Source organism: Myxocyprinus asiaticus, chromosome 35 (assembly GCF_019703515.2).
Source record: "Myxocyprinus asiaticus isolate MX2 ecotype Aquarium Trade chromosome 35, UBuf_Myxa_2, whole genome shotgun sequence".
NCBI lineage: Eukaryota > Metazoa > Chordata > Actinopteri > Cypriniformes > Catostomidae > Myxocyprinus > Myxocyprinus asiaticus.
The window spans coordinates 10,987,459-11,006,219 of record NC_059378.1 but is presented as its reverse complement, the minus strand read 5'-3'; the positions used below and the strand labels follow the sequence as shown (position 1 = coordinate 11,006,219).

Sequence of the window (18,761 nt, the reverse complement as noted above, 5' to 3'; positions counted from 1 at the left end):
ACTCCACAGATTTAATATTAGCAAACTATAGTTTTGGCAAGTCTGCTTTGTCTACTTTGTGCATGACACGAGTAATTTTTCCAGCAGTTGTTTACAGACATATTGTTTCACTTTTAACTGACTATATCTCAATTCCAGTGGGTCAGAAGTTTACATACACTAAGTTAACTGTGCCTTTAAGCAGCTTGGAAAATTCCAGAAAGCCTTTAGACAACTAGCCAATTAGCTTCTGATAGGAGGTGTATTGAATCGGAGGTGTACCCATGGATGTATTGTAAGGCCTACCTTCAAACTCAGTGCCTCTTTGCTTGATATCATGGGAAAATCAAAAGAAATCAGCCAAGACCTCAGAAAAAAAACAAACTTGTGGACCTCCACAAGTCTGGTTCATCCTTGGAAGCAATTTCCAAATGCCTGAAGGTACCACGTTCATCTGTACAAACAGTAGTACGCTAGTATAAACACCATGGGACCACGCAACCATTATACCATTTAGGAAAGAGACACATTCTGTCTCCTAGAGATGAACATAGTTTGGTGCGAAAAGTGCAAATCAATCCCAGAACAACAGCAAAGGACCTTGTGAAGATGCTGGAGGAAACGGGTAGAAAAAATATCCACAGTAAAACGAGTCCTGTATCGACATAACTTGAAAGGCTATTCAGCAAGGAAGAAGCCATTGCTCCAAAACCGCCATAAAAAAGCCAGATTACAGTTTGCAAGTGCACATGGGGACAAAGATCTTACTTTTTGGAGAAATTTCGTCTGGTCTGATGGAACAAAAATGAAACTTTTTGGCCATAATGACGATCGTTATGTTTGGAGGAAAAAGGTTGAGGCTTGCAAGCTGAAGAACACCATCCCAACCGTGAAGCATGGGGGTGGCACATCATGTTGTGGGGGTGCTTTGCTGCAGGAGGGACTGGTGCACTTCACAAAATAGATGGCATCATGAGAAAGGAAAATTGTGTGGATACATTGAAACAAAATCTCAAGACATCAGCCAGGAAGTTAATGCTCGATCGCAAATGGGTCTTCCAAATGGACAATGACCCCAAGCATACCTCCAAAGTTGTGGTAAAATGGCTTAAGGACAACAAAGTCAATGTATTGGAGTGGCCATCACAAAGCCCTGACCTCAATCCGATTTCAGTTTGTGGGCAGAACTGAAAAAGCATGTGCGAGCAAGGAGGCCTACAAATCTGACTCGGTTACACTACTTCTGTCTGGAGGAATGGGCCAAAATTCCAGCAACTTATTGTGAGAAGCTTGTGGAAGGCTACCCAAAATGTTTGAACCAAGTTAAATGATTTAAAGGTAATGTAACCAAATACTAACAAAGTGTATGTAAACGTCTGACCCACTGGGAATGTGATGAAAGAAATAAAAGCTGAAATAAATAATTATCTCTACTATTATTCTGACATTTCACATTCTTAAAATAGTGATCCTAACTGACCTTAGACAGGGAATGTTTTCTACGATTAAATGTCAGGAATTGTGAAAAACTGAGTTTAAATGTATTTGGCTAAGGTGTATGTAAACTTCTGACTTTAACTGTGTGGGTGTGTGTGTGTGTGTGTATATATATATATATATATATATATATATAGCCCTGTTTACAAGTCAAGTAAAATTTTCACACATTTTTTGCCTCCAGGGTCCACACACGATGAGTATACAAGTAATTAAGGGTGGGCGATATGACCAAAATCTTATATCACGATAACGATATATATCCAATAAACCAATAAATATCAGATAACATAATAAATAACCATATTGTAATGCCTATTTTAGGAAAATGTAGTCAGTGAAATAAATACTTCTTAAATGAAAACAACTTATATAATTTACTCCTTATTTAGAACTTGAAAAACAGTCAAAGTCAACAGTCAACCTTATCAAATAACTCAATTTCACATTATGCCACATTTCGGTCTGGTATGTTGTTGACCAATATTATTGTGAACTTTCCATTAGAAGATCAAGATCTCTTCAAAGCAAAGTTACAAAGAAAATATTAAATAATTTTAGTAAAAAATCTTGCAGAAAATACATTTCAAAAATATTTATAAACAAAAACAAAAGGAATTGATGCAGAGTGCATCTTTTGGCTTTCATAATATTCTTTAGCGTCACAAGTGATTATCATCGAGCGACACAGTTTGCAGATTAAATTTTTCTAATCTGTGTTGGCTTTTGTGAACCTACACCATAGTTGCACCTGTTTTAACAAGCTCCACTTCATTTTCTTGACTTTTCAATTGATTATATCAGCAATAATTCATCAAATGATGGAGAAGTACAGATGTGCAGAGTAGTCAAGCGCACCTAGGCATGTTAAAGAGATGATCCAGGTATCTGGATCACAATGTCCTGGTAGAGTGTGTCAGATCATGGTGGACTGCTGCATCCTCCGCTATATAGTGCTCAGAATCGGCCCGCAAAATTAGAATGGCAAAGAATCAACATCGGGTTTACGGGTGCGTTTGCGGCATTGCCTGATCCGCATAATTCCTTAAGTGAAACCAGCACGCACAAATTTTACCGGCCACAACTCATTCTCCACTTAAGCCTGGTTTCAGTCTCACGTGAAGCGTGCTCACTGATAGATATGCACGCGCTGCGCACATGGATATTTACATATCGCGATGTACACAATATAGCAAAATCTCTATCGGTTAACACTTTATATCGTCGCCACGATATATATCGTCATATCGCCCAGCCCTACAAGTAATGTCCTATATACATGCTTTTAGTTATTTGTTTATGTACTTGGCCAGCTCTAAAACAACTCTAAAGAACTAGATTGTTATACCAGAGGTCTAATTATGAAAGGCTTTGCAAACGTGGCATAATTGCTGAGATCATTAAGTGCAGGTTCTTGAAATTCCTCATTGTTTCAGCCAAATAATACGCAAGGCTGGGCTGAAACTATGTTGCTGGTGCAGTAAATCTCCCCTGCCTGCTCTATGGCTTGATTGTGATGAGGAATTAAAGCTTTGCCTTTGATAACTGCTGGGTTCTAGTCGCTAATGCTCAGTGATCCACAGCAATGGGAGAAAAGAAGGAGCTGACGCATGCTTCAGTGCCACAGCAGTATAAAGGCAGATCTTTCTTCTGCAGTTTTACAGAGGCAGGCTTTAGTGGTCTGTGTTTTTAAGCTAAAATGGTTCAAAATGTGGTCCCTGACTGTCTACAGCCTTGGCTCTGCTCTACCCTGCTCACACACTCACCCACAACAGCTTTTTTCACGCTGGCTAGTTCCGTTGAGCTCCGTTGAGTGTTTGTTGTGTATTGAAACTTCCGGTTTATCCTTTATCAATGGCAGCGACCACAGGCCAGAAATTATTGTTGTAAATTAATTATTGTTTTAATTTACGATTTATCTGAAAGATTTAATCTAAACAACGTTACCTCAGTTTTTTTATGATTTTCCAGGAATGATGAAGCAAAGAAAATAGTTTTATGTTAACTGACTGGATGAAAGCATGCGTTTGTGGTTTCAAGGGGGAAGAATGCATACATATGCAAGAAGCAGTTCAAGAGTATTTTTTACTAAAGAAATGCAAAAATACTAAACAAACAATGGTAAATGCACCTTATTAAATAACATTAGACCATGACAGTCCCATACACCACAAAAAACTTTTTTATTTATAAAGAAACATATTTTTCCTACATATTTTCTGCAAAGAAACACATTTATTTACATAAGTGACTGAAGTGTCTAGTGCTGCAACAACTAATCAATAAAATCGATAATAATCGATAATGAAAATAATTGACAATATGTTTCATTATCGATTAGTCAGATATGTGTGGCCTACACAGAAACTCACTGTCAGTGACATCAATTAACAGTGTTATATAATGCAAAGACTGTGTAATAAATGTGTAAAGATTTAAATATATAGGCTCCCAGCATCTTTGCAGGGGTTTGGTGAAGTAGAATAGAATGTGGAATTTGTGCATTTTTAAAAAGCTAAAATGTGACGAATTATAAAATATAAACTTTCACATACTATAGGCTATATACAGTATATAATATAGCACTTGAAGTCTTATGAATACTTTAAAACTACAAGCAATTTACAGTATATTTTAACATTTTGTAAAACTTTATTGTGTTAATTAGGGATGCACCGATTCGATACTTGGATCGGTATCGGCTCTGATACTGGCGTTTTTAAATGGATCGGGTATCGGTCCGACGAGCCCGATCCAAATCCGATACTGTGTGTTAGTCATGTTCGTTACTGTCAAGCTCAAATAATGACATAAAAGAACCATTAAAACACAATTAAAGTAGTTCATATGACTCAAGCATTTTATTCAAAGCCACTTGAGGACATGATAGCTCTGTGAATCACAAAAGGCTGTGTTTAATAAGTAAATATATAAAATGCACGTGCAGCTCCAGCACGTTATTGAATGGCACTGCTCCGTTTACACACACCCGCAGCTATTTTTAGCCTTCACAGCGGTGCGCAATATTTGAGCGCTACTCACGAAAACAACATCTTAGATGTAGATGCTCAATAGTTTGGTTCACTTATATGCATTTAGAACGGCATTTTTACCAGAATTTGAATAAGAAGCGAATTAAACTACTGTGAATTTTCCTACAAACAGACACATACAGGACTTCCTGGAGAGTTCAGAATGTCAAAATAAAAGCGTGAGGGTTTTAAAAGTTAAAGGTGTCACGGAGGCAGAGATATTAACTCAGTAGCAGGGTTTATTGAACAGATGATTGAAACAGTGATGTAAACATTGTGAGTAAATCCAGTTGAGCAGAGTGGCAAACAGCAGGTGAGTAATATCCAGACAGGGTATAGACAAGATGAACAGATAACTCACAACAGTCTTATGATACTTGCAGGCAATAATGAAGACACAAATATGTTTGAAATGGTAGAAAGGCATGGAGTCTCAGAGATACTATCGATGAGAACAGACAAATGCTGTGTCTCGTTTCGAAGGCTGCGTGCTAGGTGGGACACGTCCTTTGAAGGCTGCAGTATACCGAGCATCCTCCTTTAAACAAGTCTCGTTTAAACGAGACGGCCTTCGTAGGGGAAACGGAACATAACGTGGTTGCTATGACAGCACGCCACTCTTTAACAAGCGTGAGCGCTTTGAGTGAGAAGGGAACAAAATCTCTTTGGAAGGGAATGTATGAGGTTAATTTTAGGAGAGTTATAAAGATGTAAAGAGAAAAGAAAATAGATTTTACAGGTGTATTTTTAGTCTAATACTTTATTTTAATCATATATTAATATAATTATACGTATTATATACTCTGCACCCATCTACTGAGGTATTTCAACTTGGGAATTAACAGAACATCATATTGACAGGAAAATTGGCATTATTTTTTTTAGACAATTCCATTGAAGCAAAGAATTGTGGGTTGTGAATGTCCACGAAGGATGCACCTCATGCATCCTCCGAATTCCCATGAAAAAAGGTTAAAAGTGTCCTACTCGCTTTTCTGAAACGAGACAGCCTCGATGTCGAATGCGGCTGACAAATGCGACCTCCTGTGGACGCAGCCTTCCAAACGAGACACAGCCAAAGAGTGTGTGTGAAAGCGGGATATATATATGCAGTCCTTGATTAGCCACTAATGATATGCAGGTGCGTGTAATCAGAACTCAGGGGAGAGTGAGCACTGACGGCAGTGAGTAATAGAGAGAGAGAGAGAGAGAGAGAGAGAGAGAGGCCGGTGAATCCGTGACAAAAGGTGCACGATTGAGATATATTACTATTATAATATATTATTATTATTATTATTATTATTATTATTATTATCATTTGTTTACAAATTATAATAACATTTAAGTTGAATGGGTTCCAAAAAATAACTGTGAATGAAAAGTGAGCTGATATCTTACAACTAAATTGAACAAAATTCCAGATACAAGTTTAAAAAAATGTTGCAAAAAACAAACAACAAAACAAAAAATGACTTCTTTTCTACAGATTACTTTTACTGGAATTACAGTTAATTTTGCTGCCACATTATCCAGTATATTAGTTAACAATAAAGTTTTTCTTAATAAGCTGTACATTTATATTGTAATAATGTGTAGTTAGAGGTTTGTGTTTCTTTACATATTAAAGAGCACACCCAATTAGTTCCACACAATAATGTAAAGATATTCTAAACTGATTATGCAAAAAAACAGCACTGGTATTGGATCGGGATTGGTATCGGCCGATAATGAGATTTCCGATATCGGAATCGGATCGGAAGAGAAAAAGTGGTATCAGTGCATCCCTAGTGTTAATGTATAGCATACAATCACTTATGCTCTTTAAATTAATTGTAATCAATAAAATACAAGAAATAAAATCTGCCTTTTTTAGCAGAATAATCGAAAAAGTAATCAAAGAATAATCGATTATCAAATAATCCATAGTTGCATACCTAGAAGAGTCCAAATGGTTGGGGCCACTGTATTTATTAAAATGTGTTTTTCATGAAATGCATGCTTTTCAGGCTTACATGTTCTCTGCATTTTTCAGCTTGCTTAGAGGTTGATTTTTTTTTGTGACTTTTGCTGCTGTTGTTGTGACTTTTTTTGCTTTGTCAGCAGCTGCTTCCAGATGTGGACTTACCAGTTCCAGCTCCTTCATAACTAACTACACAGGCACATACAGGATATAAGGCCCTGGGGTCTGCACAGCACCACAGGATGCTTTCAGACCACAGCATGCAAAGGGTACATTTGTGCTGGTGGCATGAAGAGGTGTTGCAAACAAGCTATAGTTATATTTCTCACTGAGAATGAAAAGGAGAGAGTGTTGCCGGTTCTGTGAGATATGAGCGCAGGCTCTGACAATTTGACTGTTGTTGGAGTTTCGTTGAAGAAATGGGGTGGAAGCCCCTTGTGAGTCATCTTGGTTACAAGCTGAGTTTGTCTGCTCAAAGGTGAAAGAGTCTTGCAGAGAAAATAAATAAAGGTATGGATTCTGGCTTCTGGTTACAATGGTGTCATTAGCTAGATCTGTCTGATGCTGAAAGGCTTGTTAACCATTCTGTTCCTTTCTATTTATGTCCCTCTTTCTTCCTCTGTCACTCACTAAATGGAGCTCTAAACAAAAGTTCCAGAGGAGCTTGCTCATCTTAACCTGTCAATAACTGCACAAGTGTATCCACCTTTTTCCTGGGGGTCTTACTGGGGAAATGAATGTGGGTGGGACTTCCGCCGGAAGTTGTTCTACAGCATTCCCTGGCTCTGGCTGCAGTCATTTTGACCCTGTTTTACAGCTGGTAATAAGACGCATTTCGGGTGATCCAATATCAAATGGTCAGTGCTAAATATAGTTGTAAACGAGGTGCAAAATGTTTTGTGATTGGATCACAAAAGATACATACAGAGGTAGTCAAAAATCACATCGCATCTGAGATTTAAAACACCATCCTGATGCGTCCCGGACAGCAGCAAAGCACCACCTCTCACCAGTCAATCACCCGACAAATGTTTAAACTTACCTGCGGATTTAAAAGGAAATAACCGTCTGATCGGAAAACTTGAAAAAATTATTACATACCCAAGTATGAGAACTTCACAGCTCTTCCTTTGCGTGTCTGTCTGATTTGAACATGTGGGGTGACAAGATGACAAGCACACACATCTGAAGCTGAACTAACACAGGTACTCCACTAAAACAACAAATCATTTTGCTTGAAATGTTTTGATTGTGCTTAGATTAAATCTCAACTGCAACTGGGAGAAACAGCATGGCGGTTTTGTTTGCGCTTTGTCTTTATTACTTTTTTCCAGTTTATTAACATTCAGTAACACATAACTTCATAATGGAAGTAATGCCCATATTTCTCGCTAAACATCACATGACTGTGACGAGGAGGAGGGCGTGGCCGGGCCGTGATGGAGCATGGCCGGCGCTGAATCAGATGATCAGCGGGAGAGCGAGGTAAAGGGATGGCCGGAGATGCCGGTTCGTGAGAGTGAGACGCACGCGGATGCGTTGCATGTTTGTTAATGTTGGTTTAAGTTCATTTATATTATTAAACGGTTCCCGCCTCCTCCTTGCCCGTCTTTATACTGTTACAGAGACGTAGGAAAAAGGTGGATATAAACGGCTGCTTACCTCACTCAAAATTCCTCTGTCATCCCTCCACCCCAACTCCAGAGTATTTATATTCATTCTTTTATTATATTCAGTAATTAAATAGTCCAGGGGGAGTTGAGTCTTTTGCTCGAACCCTTCATCATAGACAGCATTCCAAATATGTATCCTTTTATCACTTATGGATTAAATGTCATTTAAAAGTCCATAGAAAAAGATAAACTTCTCAGATACCCAAAATAGATACCCAAATCCATCAACAACATCACACAAAAATGGTAGACAGTACAACTGGAGTCTGCTTAAATCCAGTAAAGAAAAATAACGCAGTGAGTCACAAAAGCAAATAAACAGAGAGCAATGGACGTATGTTCCACAGGAGATGCTGTGTGTTTATCAGACTGCCAGTAGCCCAGATGGCTTCCATTTAGGTAGGTATGGGACAGAGGCCAGCATGGAGCAGAACTCAGTTGTACTCAGCTCAGCTAAACACAGTGCTGCTACTTGCTAAGACCCAGTCGTGACCTGCTTTGATGTCAGGCTCCTCTAGCCTCCTCAGGCAGCCCTGTATAATTACCAGGCCACATAATAAGACCACTTGGCTCCAGCACTAACTTATAAAACACACACAAACTACACACATGTTGCTGACCGCATGAATGCTCTTTCACAAATACATGAGCACAGCACAGTCGCTAGTACGTACACACAAACATGTTTTATCATAAACTATTGTGCACAGTGATGATCTAGCAAAATAGCTACATAAACGCACATTCAAACAGTGCTGTATTTTATTCCTGTTGCATCAAGACACTTTAGTAACACATCAGATATCACACATGACAACTTATTCTCCTTTTTTGTGTTTCTTTGGCCAGAAGGAGATGAAACTGGTGAGCTGACAGCACCGAATTCAAACACCCCACCAATGGAAAAGACGATGGAGAATGGCAACAACAACAACAGCCTATTCCAGCCAGACCAGACCAGGACTTCTGGCAAAAGCATAACATGTAATCATGATATCAACAACAATAGAACTACTTTACCTAACAGCACTTCACAGTTGGTACTTGGTCTGCATGTTCAGATATTAGGGAAACAAGGGAAATTATTAGAAAACGCAACAAACCCCCTTAAGTTAAGAAAATCCTTAATGAAAATACTCTTATAAATAAAACTAAGGGTTTTCTTAAGTTAAATGGGTTTGTTGCAACTTGGCCTTAGTAGTGGTGGGATTGGATAGGGACATGACAAGTCAGATTTGATTTTGTCCACAAATGAGGGCCTGAGCACGGTGTTTCAGAGCAAGTGCACTACATGCTGGGCCATCATTCTGAATGACAGTAAAATTCTTAGCAAGGATCAGATTGTCACTTGTGTTTGATCAGATCAGTGTTCTGTTGATGTGGGAGGAATGTGTGTACTGGTGTTGAGATGTCCGCAGTTTCGCTGAGTGTTTAGATGAATACTGGGTGTGTACCAGTCTGCGGTAGGTTGTTACTAATTCCTCAGATGGGGACGGTTGTGGATGTGTTCTGTTACTGAGTCACACCAGCATCAGTCTTCTCTGGGGCAGCACACCCACCTACAACCTAAAATAACTACACACACAAAATGACAATGCTGCCAAATCACACGCTCAGCTGTAGCCATTTGTATGTACAGCCCTGTGCATTAAATACATTATAGTAGACAGTGCAAAATTGGCTTCATTCAAACATAAGAAAAACAAAAAATGATATAAGACAGACGTATATTCACTTTGACAGAACAATGGCAGAGGGATTTGCTCAGACATGTCAACTGAAAGATGTTTAAGAGGTGTTTAAAAGCTCCTGCATGATGGCCAAATAGGATTCTTGCCATATTTAATAACTGAAATTGTTGTGATGTTGCCTTGATAACAGCGCCAGGTGAATAATAGCACTGTGCTTTTGGCAGTCAATTTCAACTTTCTTACTGATCTGATCTAAAGCATATATTGGTGATAGTGTTTCATGGTATTTAAGATGATTTTTTTACTTCACATTAAACAAGGACAATTTATTTAACTCTAGATTTATCATTAATTTGTATGATGTTACTTTGTTTGATATGTGATAGGGCTGGGAGATATGACAGTATACACCGCATAGCAATAGAAATGTGTCAAACATTAGAGATTTTGCAACACCGTTTATAGCACATACAGTAGATATATTTGCATGGCTATCAGTGGGCAGGACTGCTTGACGTTATTTACTCGTGAAGAAACATGGAGTAAACTAGTTTTGTACATGAAGGGGAGGGGACGTGATCACTCTGTTTGGATCAATCCCTCGCTTTATAGTCAGAAATACGTGTATACAGCCATTGGATAGCGATATATCTTTGTTCAAACATCAGCCAAAACTGTTGATTAATTTCTTTATAAGAATAAGGATGCACTTCCAAAGAAAAAAATTTGAACTCACCAACAGCTGAAGCAACAACTACATCCTATATTTTTTCCTTTTTTAATTAATCCTTATAAAATGTAAGTTGAGGGTCATGAGCACTTTGTTTCTCCACAATCAATCTTGTGTCATCCACTGTCAATACAAGACTGAGGTAAGTTATGAATTTATTCAACCACAGGTGACGTCACATGCATTGTTTACATTTGGAGGCACACTCGGCTATGTATATGGGTATTGCTGTTAACCCTTTAGACCTGCTCTCTGTATTTAAGCCTGTAACTTGTAGTAAACTATACTTTAAACTGAAAAAAACATACTTCTGCCTAAGCGATATAAAAAAAAAATTTTTTGTGTCATTTTACATCTGACAAGTGTTTAACTTTTATTCTATGTGCTTTAATTCTTATAAAACATATACTAGACTACAAATATATGCATATTCTTTGCAATTTGTACTTTTCAACAGTGTGCTGTCACTTTCATTGAGCTTGAGCAGAGCTGCAAAAATAGGCTCTGAGCTGAAATCTCCGCTGTACTAAAGTTCACGCTACGCTCTGACGCGCTGCTGATGTGCTGCTGATGCTTCCGATGTGAATGCTGTAACCTGTTAACATGGGTGCCGAAAAATATGTTCTGCTCACACTTGCAATTAGACTTGCCGTGGTATCATACGTAATATAATATCATAGTGCTGTGTTCACGTTCATACTGACTAACACCGGTGTTACCACTGGTTGGACGCTTTGTGGTAATATTGGCTAATTTTCGTTAAGCAATAGCCTGCACAATAACGCAAGGCAGCTTGATTTCAAACTTTGAACTTTATTTTGTATTTATTTTAACTAAAATTTCAAATGAAACTGAAAAAACTGAAGTGCAGTTAAAATGTGTGTTGTTCAACTTTTTGAAAGATGGCTTGTCAACAGTTGTAAAGGGCAACATCTCTTTGGCAACGAACTAACTTCATCTGTGCATTTTCTCCATCATGGGTCAGGTATTTTGATGTCTGGGCAAATACATCACAATTGTGGGTTGTTACAGGTTTAATGTTGGTGTTTTATTGCCTTTCATCCCAGGACACAGTTTAGCTGCTTCGGAAGAGTATGTTTATTCAAAAAAATATATATATATCACAATTTCCAATTACATCGTCAACCCCCCGGCTGAGGGATCGCTGAATATTCTTGCTTGAGTGATTTTGCATTGAAAATTAAATTCATTTAATTAAAAAAAGAAAAACTTAAACCAAAGACATTTCTAAATTCAAATTTCACTTCAAACAAAACGAAAAAGTAATTAAAATAACGAAGTGGTAAAAAAAACAAAAAAACATATATAACCACCTTTCCATTTACCGTCAGGCAAGTATCTGTCTGTGACAACGGTGGAAAATTTCTAATACATATTTAGATCTAAAAACAATTCTAAATGTAAACAAAATAATTATGATGATAATAATCACTGAAATATAAATCATGGTTCGAGGTGAACGTTTTTGTATTATTTTATGATTTAATCACAGATGTGTAGCTATATATAAAGTGACCCTGCAGAGTTGCACTCACAAAGAACTGCTCTGTGGAAATAAAGTGAACTGAACTCAAAGCACCTCCTGAGCTGAGATGTCAGAGGTCATTTAAAGGATTCTTATAGATGATACTATTCTTGTAAAACAATTTCAGAAGACTGAAACAAAGAAAGACTGAGAACCTTTTACATACGCGTGTTCCACGAGACTGCACGCCTCCGAACAAACAGCGCATCAGACATGCGCAGAGACTGCTTTTCTGTCATCTGTTCTTAAAAATATAATATAATATTCGAAGCATTTGCAAATTGACACCTTCAGAGCTATAATTTAGATGAATATGCCGTAGTTTGTTTTTAAAAATTGTATATATTACATGTGTATGAATATTAAGATGCCCATTTTCAAGAGTTATTACAGTAGTAATTCATACATATCCTCCAGTGGCGGCTAGAATAAATAATCTTTGTCCTTTTTTTATAATTTGGGTTGAATTTAATGTAAAACTATTTGAGCTGCGCTCCGTGGCACTGCAGAATTTTGAGCAGCCTCCGGAGTCGTAGCTGGGTGTGTACCTTCAGAGAAAATAATTTTTCGAATTTTAGAACGCACCATGTCATCCGCCAGAAGTGTCCGGTCTGGTGTGCGACCCCCTTTAATTTACCCTGCCCCCTCACACTTTATGTAGGATGGGGATGCATTCTGTCATTTCATCGTACTTCAACTTAAAGTGCTTTTTCTAATTGTCACAGAATTGTGTTCTTGAAGGAGTGAAGAGCAACCAGGTTAGATGTCCAAAAAAAGTTGTGCTGATCATGTTCAAAATCACTTACTAGCGCTATAGGGTGCCTTTTAAATAATTATGCATAATTATGCATAGCACTAGTATTTCTGTTATACAGTATTTAAAGGCCACTTTGCAGATATTGGAGGCTACTGTAGCATCTGTGTCATCTTTATCAAAGTACATTGGAGCCACTTCGCTCTTTCAGTGTAGAGCCATCGGCCTCCACACCCGCTGTCAAATTTCCAAAATGTGGGGTGGTAGAGGAAGAGTTATTAATATTCATGAGTAAAGCAATAACTGATTAGATGATTCAGTAATATTCATCTGGAAAGCTCTACCTGATTGCTCAGAGAAACTAAAATCCAACCCCGAAAACTAACCCTAACAAATCAGGTAGAACTTTCCTCATTAATATGAGTTTGTCTTCCATAGCCATCCTACATTTCGGAAATCTGCCATCCACTGTATTGTAAAGCGACTAGTTGACTTCAAGCTGACAGTATCGACTACATTAGTTATAGCTGACTATTCGACTAGTCTATGCAACCTCTAGTATGCAACCAGCCAGACTTTATCTCACAGGAAAACCAAGGCACCAAATAAAAACAAAATTGGTTTCAGTGGTTGGTAGTACCATGACTGAAATTCTTGGGGAGCTTGAGAGCTGCAAGGCTTGTAACATGATCTCATAGTGTCTGCTAGAACTTTAAAGTCTAGCAACAGTTCATTTAAAGGAATTATGTTCACTTAAGTTGAATGGCATTAAAGGCTTGTGTTTAGTAGGCAGTGTACTATAGATTAGTTAGAGGGATGTGGAATGTGATCGAGCCCAGACGCCAGCCACTCTAACCTGGAAAGCGTTTGGGATGTGGGTGTTCACTACTTACCTGACATTGATACTAAAAATGTAGCTCATGGTGGTTCTAGCCAGCTCCCACAAATCTATGTCAAGTCTAAGTGTGGGTACAAAGTTACCCATCTTAAAATTCCCAGTATTGAGCTGGCATTGGTGCAATGGCGACCCGCTACAGACCGATTTGTGTAAACGCTTGGCCAGAAAATCATGTTTAAAACCCCACAAAGACCCAGCGTTCCACCTCAGTAAGAAAAAAAATATAAAAAGGAGGTTATGAATCCTGCATTTCTTGCCATTTCTTGGCCTGCAAATTGTTTTAAATGCCCATAAAAATGGCAGCATAGCGATTACATAACAGAACGGACAGAATGTAATGCTCCGCTCAGATTTTCCCTGCTACATTTCGCTCATCATGGTGGTTTTATTTGCAGATGGGCCCGTGAGATGTGCCTGTCTGGGACTCGTAAAATGTTTAACTCTATTGCATCATCAGCTTTATAAAGAGTGTGCAATCCTTTCTGGATCCAATAGTTCTTTGAAGCAAGCGGTTGCTTATTTATAATTTCACTTGTAAAGAATTTTGACATATCTCTAAAATTAAGGCTTCTTAAAGGAGTATTCCTGGTTCAACACAAGTTAAACTTTGATTAACGCAAATAATTATTTCGGCTTGCTGCTCCTTTTCTTTAAAAAAAGTTAAAATCTGGATTCCAGGTGAGGCACTTACAATGAAAGTGAATGGGGCCAATCTGAAAACAATAAAATACTCACGTTTCAAAAGTATAGCCACAAGACATAAACAATATGTGTGCTAACGTGATTTTAATATGATTTAATCGCTTACTAATCTTTTCTGTCTAAAGTTATAGCCAGTTTTACAACTTCATTGCCATGACGATATAATGTCAGCAAACCCTAAAATGATGATTTAAACAACTTTACAGCTCAAATAATACATGAGTTTTAACAGAAGAATTAATATTAATGCTTTTATAAAATTAAGCTTCAGATTTCTGCCTTTAAACCCTCTAAAAATGGGCCCCATTCACTTCCATTGTAAGTGCCTTACTGTAACCTCGATTGGTAACACTTCATAATAACTTTCATTAATAAACCATTTACAAACAGTAAATAATGTTTAACAGATCATTAGTTAATCTATATTCAGATAGTTAGAAATATGAAATAATGTCCTTGTTAATGTTTACTAATGAATTTAACATATTAACTAATGATCTGTTAAGCATTATATAATGTTTATTAAATTGTTATGTTATTATGTGGACCTCCTTTCCCCAGTTGTCATCATCATCCGAGCTAGTGTTATGAGACTCTTGTAGATTTTAGCATCCTGAAAGCAGTTTTTTTTATTATATCAAAAACAAGTGTGAGAATAAAAAAAAACTAAAATAAAAACTGATAAACTCTTTTAAAACTAATAAAGAGAAGCATCCAACCAATGGTTTACACTTAGTCTACACTTAGTTGTAACACTACATTCCCTTCATCGTCACAGGTTCGGCTAAACATGAACCCATGCTCTCTCTCTTTCATTTTTCACTAAGACAGAGGAGAAAAATTTGACTTTAACAGACTTTTTTACACTCTAGAGCATCTCAAAGGCATTCAGTCTAGACGCAAATGCAACACCATGACATTGTCACCCTGAGCTAGAGCATCTGGAGCCTGGCAGAATCTTTACACTTCTGTTTTCAACAAAGTTGTCACAAAATGTCTCGGTATCACAAAATGAGACCGCCGTGTCATTATTAAAGGAATATTCCAGGTTCAATACAAGTTAAGCTCAATCGACAGCATGTGTGGCATAATGTTGATGATGACAAAAAAATTATTTCGACTCATCCCTCCTTTTCTTTAAAAAGCAAAAATCAAGGGGTAACACTTCATAATAAATTTCATTAATAAATAATTTACAAATATTAAATAATGCTTAACAAATCATTAGTTAATGTATATTTAGATAGACAGAAATATGAGAAAATGTCCTTGTTAATGTTTACTAATGAATTTAATATTAACTAATGATCTGTTAAGCATTATGTAATGTAAAATAAAATTCTTACAAATGTTATTAAACTTTCATTGCTATATGGCTTTGCTCTTTTTAACATCTATAAAAGATTAACAAATGTTACATAATGATTAACAGATCATTTGTTAATGTACATTTGAATGCTTACAAATGTCATTAAACTTTTTCATAAATGATTTGTAAATGAGCTCAAATGAGCAATTATTAGTATTTTTCACCACTTTAAACACTGTTCATGTTTACAAATTATGTATTAATGTCCAGCTAATTAGTAACAAAAGTCTGTAAAATCCACACATTTACTGTTTGTTTATGTATCATTTACAGTTACACATCTTTACAAATCCTTTATTAATTATTTGTTGATATATTTTGCAGTACCCAACCTAAAGTTGAAACTATTTACACATAATAATAAGAGCAGCCTACATTGAAAAAAAAACAACAGTTTATCGCCTTAATAACAGATTTGTGATTTGAAAAAAAGAGAAAAACAGGACTCAATTGTGTATATCACAAATGAAAAAAAATAAATAAATAAATAATAATAAAAAATATAAAAAACACACATATATATATATATATATATATATATATATATATATATATATATATATATATATATATATATATATATATATATATATACACACATATGCACGCATGCACACACACACACTACCGGTCAAAGGTTTGAAACACTTACTCATTCTTTATTATAATTTTTCTTTTTTTTGTTATATTTTAGCATCTTCAAAGTAGTCACCCTTTGCCTAGAATTTGCAGACATGTACTCTTGACATTTTCTCAACCAACTTCTTGAGGTATCACCCTGGGATGCTTTTTAAACAGTATTGAAGGAGTTCCCATCTATGTTGGGCACTTATTGGCTGCTTTTCCTTATTATTTGGTCCAAGTCATCAATTTCAAAAACTTTTTTTTTAAATTAAATTTTTGTTTTATAATGAAATAAATTAATATGGTGGCACAGTTATATTTTTGTCTACAAAACTAATTTCAAACATTTAAGCATATGCCTTCAGATCAAAAGATTTTTAAGATCATGAGAAACATTTCAGTCAACTGTTTCAAAACTTTTGATTGGTAGTGTATATACAGTTGTGCTCAAATTTGCATACCCTGGCAGAAATTGTGAAATTGTGTCTTTTATTTAAGGATAGTGATCATATGAAGCCATTTATTATCACATAGTTGTTTGGCTCCTTTTTAAATCATAATGATAACAGAAATCACCCAAATGGCCCTGATCAAAAGTTTACATACCCTTGAATGTTTGGCCTTGTTACAGACACACAAGGTGACACATACATGTTTAAATGGCATTAAAGGTTAATTTCCCATACTTGTGGCTTTTAAAATTGCAATTAGTGTCTGTGTATAAATAGTCAGTGAGTTTGTTAGCTCTCACATGGATGCACTGAGCAGGCTAGATACTGAACCATGGGGAGCAGAAGAGAACTGTCAAAAGACCTGCGTAACAAGGTAATGGAACTTTATAAAGATGGAAAAGGATATAAAAAGATATCCAAAGCCTTGAAAATGCCAGTAAGTACTTATTAAGAAGTGGAAAATTCCGGGATCTCTTGATACCAAGCCAAGGTCAGGTAGACCAAAAAGATTTCAGCCACAACTGCCAGCAGAATTGTTCGGGATACAAAGAAAAACCCACAGGTAACCTCAGGAGAAATACAGGCTGCTCTGGAAAAAGATGGTGTGGTTGTTTCAAGGAGCACAATATTGTTGACCCCTCTCCAAACATAGCGCTTATAGTTGTGACCATAAAGCTCTATTTTGGTCTTGTCACTCCAAATCACAGTGTGCCAGAAGCTGTGAGTCGTGTCAAGGTGTTGTCAGGCATATTGTAACTGGGCTTTTTTGTGGCATTGGCTTCTTTCTGGCAACTCGACCATGCAGCTCATTTTTGTTCAAGTATCATCGTATTGTAATAATTTGTAAACATGAAGTGTTTGAAGTGGTGAAATACTAATAATTGCTCATTTTAGCTAATTTACAAATAATTTATGAAAACATTTAATGACATTTGCAAGCATTCAAATGTACATTAACAAATGATCTGTTAATCATTCTGTAACATTTGTTAAAATAGTTTAAATGTTTAAAAGTGCAAAGCCATAGAGGAATGAAAGTTTAATAACATTTGTAAGAATTTTAATATACAATACATAATGCTTAACAGATCATTAGTTAATATTAGTTTATTAATATTAGTTAATATTAGTTAAATTCATTAGTAAACATTAACAAGGACATTATCTCATATTTCTAACTATCTGAAAAATACATTAACTAATGATCTGTTAAGCATTATTTAATGTTTGTAAATTATTTATGAATTAAATTTATTATAAAGTGTTGCCCCTCGATTCCTCCCCAATTTGGCATGCCCAATTCCCAATGCGCTCTAGGTCCTCGTGGTGGCATAGTGACTTGCCTCAATCCGGGTGGTGGAGGACGAATCTCAGTTGCCTCAGTTTCTGAGACAGTCAATCTGCGCATCTTATCACGTGGCTTGTTGAGCGCATTACCGCGGAGACCTAGCGCTTGTGGAGGCCTCGTGCTATTCTCCGTGGCATCCACGCCCAACTCACCACGCACCCCACCAAGAGCGAGAATAACATTATATCGACCACGAGGAGGTTAACCCAACGTGACTCTACCCACCCTAGCAACCGGGCCAACTGGTTGCTTAGGAAGCCTGACTGGAGTCACTCAGCAAGCCACGATTTTTGCTTTTTAAAGAAAAGGAGGGATTAGTCGAAATTATTTTTTGTCATAATTAACATTAAGCCATAAATGCTGTCGATTGAGCTTAACTCTCATTGAACCTGGAATATTCCTTTAATAATGACACAGTGGTCTCATTTTGATATACCGACACATTTTGTGACAACTTTGTTGAAAACAGAAGTTTAAAGATTCTGCCAGGCTCCAGATGCATTTGC

At 36.8% G+C, this 18,761-nt stretch overlaps 1 protein-coding gene across 7 annotated transcripts in view; it reads left to right on the top strand.

Annotated features, from left to right (window-relative positions):
• LOC127426159 (myoD family inhibitor-like) overlaps positions 1 to 18,761 on the top strand; it is a 52,447-nt gene that overhangs the window by 11,481 nt on the left and 22,205 nt on the right. For 3 of the 7 annotated variants that reach the window (XM_051672748.1, XM_051672743.1, XM_051672745.1), the window contains one exon: positions 8,994 to 9,125. In XM_051672748.1, the coding sequence (XP_051528708.1) occupies positions 9,041 to 9,125 (85 nt within the window). In that variant the 5' untranslated portion in view covers positions 8,994 to 9,040. Of the gene's footprint in view, positions 1 to 6,672; positions 6,738 to 8,990; positions 9,126 to 18,761 lie in introns of those variants that run through there. The other 4 variants (XM_051672746.1, XM_051672742.1, XM_051672744.1 and 1 more) reach the window with 2 other exon arrangements.